We start from the raw sequence: 10633 nt of genomic DNA on the forward strand, positions 1-10633 counted from the left end.
TAAAATGAAACCTTTTTACACTAAATGCCTGGCCTGGCGCCAGCCTGGCTGGATTTAAATTATTTACGACACAGGATGAGACATTCCAAAGTCACGTGAGCAGCCTCAAAGGAGAAATTAACTCTCCTTACAACTTACACACACCCACGCACACACACACCCACAAATGTTTTATCTTACACTCATCATGTAAAGTCCTTAATAATATGTATTTTGAGTATGTTTGTGCGTTGCATAAATGGTTAATCCTTGTTATGTGAAGAGTATAAGTGCTAACTTATTAATTGGAAGTGTTTATCCTAATTCTAATGTTCTCAAAAAAGAGTCATGATCCTGTAACCCTACCCCTGACCAGCCATAAAACTTTATGACCCCACTGGGAAACAGGACAGGAAAAAGCTAGTTCACCGGTACCTTTTTCAATGTATCCTAAACTATTACTTTTTTTATGAATTCTAAATGTATTGTAAGTATTGCTTTTTGGTGCATTAGATGTTCCCCATATAAATTGGAGTATCTGCAGTTTTATCGTGTGTTAATCAAACTTTAAATATGTGTAATTCTGCATTTGAATGTAACTTCATGTTTTGATCATTTATATATGTTATTTTTGGTATCTGTTTAATCGTCATGCTTTGACGGACTCACTTATATAAAGGAAATAACAGTAAAATGTATTATTCTGGAATTACCAACTTGCTGGAATAAAACTGCTGAACTCGACTGTACCATAACTCACTCGAAGTGGGTGTTGCCCCAGAGACAAAGGAACTTTTTCCCGCTTCAGATCGCGTACGTTCATTGGTTGTTCACGCGAACAGAGGCGTGAACCAGTCGAGCTATAAAGGACTGACCCAGGAAGCACCTCCTGCTTTTTACCCTCTTACTCTTGGCTCTTGCCCTTTTTCTCTGCCCCTGCTGGTCCTTCTGCGCGGCCTTGGGCCGCCCTCCTATCACCGTCCCTCTTAGCACGGCGGCTGATAGGACAGCCTTTTCATGGCTCCTCCGGGAGCGTTTATTTCTTTTGTTTTTGTTTATTTTCCTTACTAAGTTTATTCAACTATTCGCCTCTCCACACAAGGAAGACGAATTCTGAAACATTGCTTTGTTGGACCTTTCAAATATCGCGCAATTCCGCAGCAGCCCGGAAAACACGAAAGAACACACCTAGCTACGGGACCACGCTCATGCTGCTCCAGCACACAAAGAGACACAGAGACACTTGCAAGTATCATTCTCTATGGAGATTTAATGCTGCTTAAAGTTTGTCTATGATTTGATTTCTATGTTGCCTTTCAAGGGTTACTGTCTGTGAGTTTGCATAACTGAGCGCGTGATTCTTTGATCACGCCTATTCTCTCCCTCTCTCTCTCCCTCTCCCTCTTTTTGGATTCCGTTATGTCTTGTACAAAGTTTACTGTCTATATTGTCGTATGCATATTTATGCAAATCGTAGTTTGATGTATTATTAGTTCAATTATTAAATTTCATATACTCCAGATTGTCTAAGTTGCTCATGTTACAAAGTCAATGAAATGCCGATCTTAGCTACAAAGCTCATTTGATACTTTTAAGTAATATAAATTTTATAAGGACAGGAGAATGGTTTCATGGCCAGAAACTATTTGTCCTGGAATTATAAGAAGTGATAGCGTTACTGAGAATTAATAAGTAAATCTTACGGCCGTTTGCTGGACGAACCACGTTTGATTTACATTAATTTCTAGTAAAAGATATCACAATAATTGATATGAAGAATAGAATATTGAAATATTAATGAGTAAATTACAGTGCCTTGTGATGAGTTAATAATATATACAATTGACCTATTTTTCATCTTCAATAATCTTAATGCAACTGTAATATAATATATATATTAATCATATTCCTGATTAATTATTCAAATTCCCTATATATCATTTGAGTTAATTATTATGTACAACCCAGTGTGGCTACACTAGACAGAGAGATTAAAGGGTTACTTCACCCAAATAACAAAATTATGTCATTAATAACTCACCCTCATGTCGTTCCACACCCGTAAGACCTCCGTTTATCTTCTGAACACAGTTTAAGATATTTTAGATTTAGTCCGAGAGCTCTCAGTCCCTCCATTGAAGCTGTGTGTATGGTCTACTGTCCATGTCCAGAAAGGTAAGAAAAACATCATCAAAGTAGTCCATGTGACATCAGAGGGTCAGTTAGAATATTTTGAAGCATCGAAAATACATTTTGGTCCAAAAATAGCAAAAACTACGACTTTATTCATCATTGTCTTCTCTTCCGTGTCTGTTGTGAGAGAGTTCAAAACAAAGCAGTTTGTGATATCCGGTTCACGAACGAATCATTCGATGTAACCGGATCTTTTTGAACCAGTTCACCAAATCGAACTGAATCGTTTTAAACGGTTCACGTCTCCAATACGCATTAATCCACAAATGACTTAAGCTGTTAACTTTTTTAATGTGGCTGACACTCCCTCTGAGTTCAAACAAACCAATATCCCGGAGTAATTCATTACAGTACACTGACTGAACTGCTGTGAAGAGAGAACTGAAGATGAACACCGAGCCGAGCCAGATAATGACTCATTCTCGAGTCAAGAACCATTTCTGTCAGACGTGTCCGATTCGAGAACCGAGGAGCTGATGATACTGTGCATGTGTGATTCAGTGTGAAGCAGACTGACACACAGAGCATCTGAACCGAACTGATTCTTTTGGTGATTGATTCTGAACTGATTCTGTGCTAATGTTATGAGCGCCGGTAAACCGAAGGCTTGAATCAAGGGCAATCATCGCAAATGACGTCATTACGTCGAGGGCAAAAGAACCGGTGAACCGTTTTCTTCAACCGGTTTATTGAATTGAACTGCCCGGAAAAACTACTGGTGATCCGAAAACTGATGCAACCGGTTCTTGTTTTGTTTGTTATCTGGCTCGGCTCGGTGTTCATCTTCAGTTCTCTCTTCACAGCAGTTCAGTCAGTGTACTGTTTGAGTAAATGAATAACTCCGGGATATTGGTTTGTTTGAACTCAGAGGGAGTGTCAGCCACGTTAAAAAAGTTAACAGCTTAAGTCATTTGTTGATTAATGCGTATTGGAGACGCGAACCGTTTAAAACGATTCAGTTCGATTTGGTGAACTGGTTCAAAAAGATCCGGTTACATCGAATGATTCGTTCGTGAACCGGATATCACAAACTGCTTTGTTTTGAACTCTCTCACAACAGACACGGAAGAGAAGACAATGATGAATAAAGTCGTAGTTTTTGCTATTTTTGGACCAAAATGTATTTTCGATGCTTCAACAAATTCTAACTGACACTCTGATGTCACATGGACTGCTTTGATGATGTTTTTCTTACCTTTCTGGACATGGACAGTAGACCGTACACACAGCTTCAATGGAGGGACTGAGAGCTCTCGGACTAAATCTAAGATATCTTGAACTGTGTTCAGAAGATGAACGGAGGTCTCACGGGTTTGGAACGACATGAGGGTGAGTTATTAATGACATAATTTTGCTATTTGGCTGAAACTAACCCTTTAAAGAAAGAGAAACACTATTAAAGCCATTCTACACTTGAGCCCAGGGACTTCATGCTAATAACCTTTGAACCTTAAGGGCTAGAAATAGTTTTCTGATTTATTCTGATTACTTGGCTCATGCCAAATAGATTGCACCTAAAATTTCATAAAAAATTTTCAGCCAATGTGAATTTTCAGAATAATATACCTTTCAAAAATAAATAAAATATTTTTGTACTCTTTTAAACTAAAGAAGAGGCTATCATCTCATAAACCTCTCACACAAGCACCTAGACTAGCTACTGCTAGTACATCCATGCACAGACATGCTGCTGTGAGCATGTAAGAAATACTGCCGCTGCACATACTGTATAACATATACTATAAAATATCCCCATATGTAACATACATCCGATCTATACAGGTGGAGCTGGGGAAGGAGGAGGGTTTCTGAAGCGCACTGCTACAGCAAACACTGGCTGAGTATTTGAATGTTAAGCAGCAATCTCATTGGTTGGCGGTGTTAAAAAAAACCATTCAGGTGCACCATGTACAGTAAATAATGATGCCATTATATCAGAGTTAGAACATCATCTTTTATAACAGTGTATAGCATTTAAAATATACTTTTAAGATTTGAATTGCACTACACATGCACAATTATTACTATAATCATTCTTCTTATTTAAAGGGTTTTACCAAGCTGAAACTCAAATGACTGAGTACATCTGCTCTGACTCACCTCATTGTCTTGATGGTTGATTTCACACAGTGTCGACTGCTGTAGCAGCACAGCCATAAGCCTTAAACAAACAATCTATTAGCATATTTACTTACATATCATTTGAGACTTAAATAAAAATGATAATTAAACTTTATTTAGCATACTACTTGTGCACAATGCATATTTGTTAATATTAAGCCTAAAATGTATTTTTATGTCACTATTGATGAGGATTGTGTGATCTTTATCTTCCCCATTACCTGAAGTCAGTTTCAGCGGTAGCAGCATGAATTGGCAAGCGTCCGTTCTTATCGGGAACATTCTGTTTCGCCCCGTTGCGAAGCAAACACACACAGCCTTCCAGCCAGCCCTGCACAGGATAAAACCACCAGACTAAACTAACTAAAGAAGCATTTAATCCATTCAAAGCTTGGAAGGTCACTTCAACTTCATACATGTGGGTTATAAACACAATCCACTGACATCACACAATGTGCATTTTAAAGGGATCCAGCTCATCAATGATCCTCAGAGAGTTTCGTTACCAGGTATGTTGCCAGAGAGAGGGATGTCCGTCCACAGGCGTCTTGTGTATTGATAGAAGCTCCCATCTTCAGCAGCAGTTTGACAGTATCCACCTGCCTCCCAGACACAGCATGCATCAGTGGTGTGGAGCCTGTCATCAAGACATCCGCAGTCAGAAATGCTTAACAGCAGCTCTTGTTCAAATTAAACTGTAGACCAGCTCTACTGTAACCTGTTATAATGATGTCTTATTTCTGGCTCAGATTTGCTGAATGTGTGAATTGCATGACAATGATTATAGGTTTTCTTTAGCTTGCATGTTCGTGCAAAACTCAAAACCTTAGTGCTAGGGTTGTGGATGGATGCTGGGCCTACCTAAGTGGCTCTTAAGCACATTTTGTAAAGCGCACTTCTTCTTAACATGCTGAATGATATGATGTAATACTCATGTGAGTAGGATAGAGAAGTTAGGGTCGAGGGTTTGTTCTCACTGGTTACCCAAACTGTAAGTTACAGTAATAATTGCCTTGACAGCACCACTAATAACACAATAATTCTCATCAACTTGAAACACCACACCTTTATTATCAGGACAGGTGTGATGATTCAACAGAAGGCCCATCCTTGTGAAAACAGATGTAAACCTAACCATACTTTAAAAAGGAGAGTACTTACTAGGGAAATAATATGCTTTAAAAGAATAGACGGAAAGGGATAGTGCATCCAAAAAAGATTGAAGTCAGTGGTTACCAGAAACTGTTTGGTTACACGTCCATAATCTTGAGTCCAATATATGAATCCTTATTCCGTAATAATGCTTTCTCCAGTGAAAAATCCATCTCCTGTTGTCTCTCACATCAAAATCCAGCTACATATTCATTTAGGGCTGTTTTCTTTTGTAAACAGCGTTTGATCCGTGCAGATTTTTCTCTTGATTCAGACCAGATGACAGTTTTCTTGTGGAAGTGTTGTAAAGAATTATGGACTTGTGTTATAGACAGAAGATCAAAACATCTTAATGATGAAGTTGTTTCTTGCAAACATGCAGCTTTTCACTTCTCCAGACATTAACTGATGGACTGGAGTGCTGTGGATTATTGTGATGTTTTTATCAGAGTTTGGACTCTCATTCTGACGGCACCCATTCACTGCAGAGCATCCATTGATGACACACTGATGCAATGCTACATTTCTCCAAATCTGATGAAGAAACAAACTCATCTACAACAGGGACGGCCTGAGGGTGAACAAATTTTCAGGAAGTTTTTATTTTGGGGTTTTCCCTTTAAACTCACAAAGTGCTTTTTATTTAAGTGAACTCAAGTTTCAAGAAAGTGTACTTTTTTTTAAGTCTGTACATAATATTATAAAATTCTCAAGTACAGATACTTTTTTACATATACTTTGAAGAACACTACCCTACACACTGACCTCAATTAAGTGCAGTGAAGTTTTTCACAAAGATAAAACTAGCATCAAAATGAGCTTCATGAAGAGCGTAAAAGTGCAGTATGTGATATGAAGATCACCTTCACTATCGCAGCACTCGAGGATGGACGGGTCCTCTCGTATCGTGGAGGTCAGCGTGTTCACATCTCCGTTTGCTGCTGCCTGGTACACCACATTCAGATCAAGCTCCTCAGCAGCTTCTGAGAGGAACATGAATCATTCAACAACATCTGCTCTGCTGGGTGTTAGATGAACTGAGTTTAGAAGAATAAAGGCAAACAGTATCTGCTTATCACTGACTTGTCAGCTTCAGATTAATCAACATATGATCATCGATCTTTCAAGGCATGCTAATTGTTTGAAATTAAACAGTGATTCATAATCAGGTCAAAAGAAGCAGGTGTTCAAGATGTTTTTTATTCCCATAAAAATGTAAAAAATCTCAAACATAAACAGAGCAAAGGGTGAGATTTGCATCTCAAATGTTTCTGATGAAGATCCTAGTATTCTCATGTGTCTCCTTTTAGAGATCTCAAACTACTACTTTTACTGTAGGTCTGCAAGCAAAAAGTGAGAAATCTCAATATGAACTCCAAAATATCTCACCAAGTTCTTGTCAAGCAAAATGATCTGCAGTGCTGTTCAAACGTTTGGGATCAGTAAGATTTGTATTTTTTTTTTTTTATGCATTCTTATACTTGTCAGGGCTGCATTTATTTGATCACCAATACAGAAAATAAATGAAATTTTGTGAAATATTGCTTACATATTAAATAACAATTTTCTATTTTAATATACTTTAAAGTATAAGCTATTTCTGTGATGCACATCTGTATTTTCAGCATCATTACTCCAGTTTTTTTTAGTGTCACATGTTCTTCAGAAATCATGAAAATATGCTGATTTATTATCAATGTTGGAAACAGTTGTGCTGCTATTTTTATTGGGACCTGTGATACTTTTATTCAGGATTCTTTGATGAATAAAAATGGAAAAAGAACAATGTTTATTAATTTATTTATTTATTTTTAAAGAAATTAATATTTTTATTCAGCATAGTGATAGTAAAAACTTATATTGTTAGAAAATATTGAATAAATGCTGTACTTTTTAACATTTTATTCATCAAAGAATCAAAGAAAAAATATCACAGGTTCCAATCACAGGTTTCAATACTGATAATAAATCATCATATTTTCATGATTTCTGAAGATCAAGTGACACTGAAGACTGGAGGAATTATGCTGAAAATTAACTGCATCATCACAGCAATAAATTATATTTCAAAGTATAATAAAATAGAAAATTTGTATTTTAAATAATATTTCATAAAATTACTATTCCTTTTAATTACTATTAAAATTACTAATGTATATTCAAATGCATACAGCCTTGATGAGCAAAGGAGATGGAATAAAAAAAAATACAAAATCTTACTGACCCCAACCTTAAGGCAGTATATAATATTAGAGTTCATATTAAGTTTTCATTGTTCAATATTCTTACTTCATGTCAACAACTGGATCCCCCAAATTAATTAACTCCTACCTAAAGAGATATGAAAACAAGATGATGAAATTAACAGCTTGAGCAGCCAGTGAGCAATCAGATATTCCTTTGGGCTTATGAATGTATTGTGTAGGGTGTGTGTAGAGTGTATTACATCCATAATAACACAGAAGATTTGCTGACAGAGCTGCTATCACACACCTCATCCACAACAACAGAAAACCCCAGAATTACTCATCAAACCCTGTGATTGATGGTGACCCTCACTTCATGGTTTACAAATAATCCGTCGTGGGCACCCTCCTCTTCATTCACAAACAGATGGCAGCTCTCACATCACGCAGGCAAATGATGGGCAAAACCAGTAGATACGCATTACTATGGCAACAGTGGCAGCAGCACTTACCCCTCCTGGTTATCAGTGTGTGTGTGTGTGTGTGTGTGTGTGTGTGTGTCTGTGTGTGGTGCTTTACCTTTATGCTGCTCAAACACAGATGAAGAGTTGAACTCCATAGCAGATTAGATGCAGTCTTCAGAGGAATCCCTCTGGTGTCCATGACATGATGTCTCGTCCACTCAGAGCGATCGCACGGGGAAGAGAGAAGGAACAGGAGAGCAGCAGACACGGGGAGAGAGAGAGAGAGAGAGAGAGAGACGAGTGAGCATCAGCTCCTGGAGGAGGAGGCTCTGTGTGACTGTGTGTGATGTGATGGGAAACACACTGAGCATGTGCAGAAGCTGCTCTTCAACCTGTGTTCACATCACAGCACTGTGTGTGTGTGTGTGTGTGTGTGTGTGTGTGTGTGTGTGTGTGTGTGTGTGTGTGTGTGTGTGTGTGTGTGTGTGTGTGTGTGTGTGTGTGTGTGTGTGTGTGTTCTCAACTCTAGCGGTTATTCCTTCAATCAGTGATTCCCAACCAAGGGGAACGTCAACTTCTTTCTTTCTTTTTCCTTTTCTTTCTTTCTTTTTCTTTCTTTCTTTCTTTCTTTCTTTCTTTCTTTCTTTCTTTCTTTCTTTCTTTCTCTTAACTACAGAAATGACCTAAATTATTTTTTATTATTTTATTATACCTCCTAACATTTACTTTATTTTCATTACTCTTTTCTGTTCTGTTCTATTCAATATTCTTTCGTTATGTTCCATAATATTTGTTTTTAGATTTTCTGTTCTGTTCTATCGTTTTTGTTCTTGTCTATTCTATTCTTTTCTATTCTATTCTATATCATATAATTATTTACACTATTTTGTTCTACATTCTATATGATCTTATCCTAATTTTTACATTCTTCTGTTCTATTCTGTTTTGTTCTTCTCCATTCTATTCTGTTTTCATTATGTCCCAAAATATTTGTGTATATTTTTCTGTTCTATTCTGTTTTGTTTTTGTTAATTCTATTCTGTTCTCTTCCAAATTATTATGTCACATCCTACACTATTCTATTCTATTATTATGTGTCATAATTATTTCCATTATTATATTCTACATTCTATATAAAGTCTCCTAATTTTTACATTCTTCTGTTCTATTCTGTTTTGTTCTCGTCTATTCTATTCTATTCTATATTACTTAAAACGATCAAAGACTACTTATAAGTAGTAGTAGTAATAATAATAAGAAGAAGAAGAATAAAAAAATCTATCTCTCAAACAGCCATAAGATCAGATATCAGATCAGATGATTGTGTAATATGACACAATTATTTTGAACTATTTTTATTGTAATATCAGTTTGATTATTTTGATGGTACCCTTTAGACAGCTGATGATAAGTAACTCTACATCTATATCAACTAGTGGTCATTAGAGTATTAGCATGTCTGCTACTGTAAATATATGCTAACACTTTATTTTGATGGTCAACCAAAAGATAAACTGACTATTAGTGTCTTTACAAGTATGTCAGTTTATTCTAGCATAGATTCTGCCATTCTTGAGCATACTAATACTCTAATGAGAGTTAGTGGGCATGTAGTTGAAAAGTTGCTTATAGTCGATTGATTAAGGGGAACGTGCAGAAAAAAAAATTACCATATAAAACATTGCATTTTTTTTCAATTGGAGTATTACAGTTTTTTTTCGATTGCTAAAGGACAGTGAGCACAACTGGAGTCACATGTGCAAAACTCTAACTACAGTCTGCACAGCAGCAGTTCATGTGGACCAAACTCTAGTTCGTTTTTCATTGCTTGAACACAGTTTTCAAAACTCTACACACTTATCCCATGACTTTAAACACAACCTGCACAACACTGTGGATTTACAGCACTTTGTTCAAATGCTAACACACTGCTGTCAAAACTGTGAAGCACACATTCAAAACAGAAGAGATTTCAAACACTGCTGATTGCAATTTCAGGATTAGCCCCTCACTTATTTGTTTGAATTACAGTATGTAGTTTTAGTTTCTACCTTTTTTTCTCATTACTGTAATTCCATAAATTACTACAGACTATTGAAGCAAACTTCTAATTTTCATTTACCTTAAAGAATTGTTATGTTCTAAAAATGTAAATAAATCATGTGAATCTCACTCTTTTCTTTGAAGACAATATTACTTTGTATGAAGTCACTGAAACTGTTCAAACTGTAAAGATCAAAAGCTTGTATTTTCTGTATTGGTGTTTGATGCGAGTGTTGTGTTCTCGGCGTGTTCTGAGTGACGTTGTGTGTTATCTCAGTGAGGGTTGTGTGTGGTGTTTCTCCTCTCGGTGTGTTCTGAGTGACGGTGTGTGTTATCTCAGTGAGGGTTGTGTGTAGTGTTTCTCCTCTCTGTGTGTTCCGAGTGACGGTGTGTGTTATCTCAGTGAGGGTTGTGTGTAGTGTGTAGCCGCACTGGGTTGTATATTATAATTAACTCCAATTGTTGGTATGATGTTTATTTGAGGGCAAATCCAAA

The 10633-nt window shown here is 36.8% G+C and overlaps 1 protein-coding gene across 4 annotated transcripts in view; it reads right to left on the reverse strand.

Annotated features, from left to right (window-relative positions):
* Window positions 1-8350, reverse strand: part of LOC132127402 (ankyrin repeat domain-containing protein 55-like) — a 105368-nt gene extending 97018 nt beyond the window's left edge. For all 4 annotated transcript variants that reach the window (XM_059539252.1, XM_059539251.1, XM_059539250.1 and 1 more), the window contains exons 1-5: window positions 8211-8350; window positions 6309-6428; window positions 4800-4930; window positions 4515-4624; window positions 4273-4333 (exon numbers count right to left, since the gene is read on the reverse strand). In XM_059539252.1, coding sequence (XP_059395235.1) covers window positions 4273-4333; window positions 4515-4624; window positions 4800-4930; window positions 6309-6428; window positions 8211-8250 — 462 coding nt within the window. In that variant the 5' untranslated portion in view covers window positions 8251-8350. The remainder of the gene's footprint in view (window positions 1-4272; window positions 4334-4514; window positions 4625-4799; window positions 4931-6308; window positions 6429-8210) is intronic.
* Window positions 8351-10633: the final 2283 nt, after the last annotated feature.

Source organism: Carassius carassius, chromosome 45 (genome assembly GCF_963082965.1).
Source record: "Carassius carassius chromosome 45, fCarCar2.1, whole genome shotgun sequence".
NCBI lineage: Eukaryota > Metazoa > Chordata > Actinopteri > Cypriniformes > Cyprinidae > Carassius > Carassius carassius.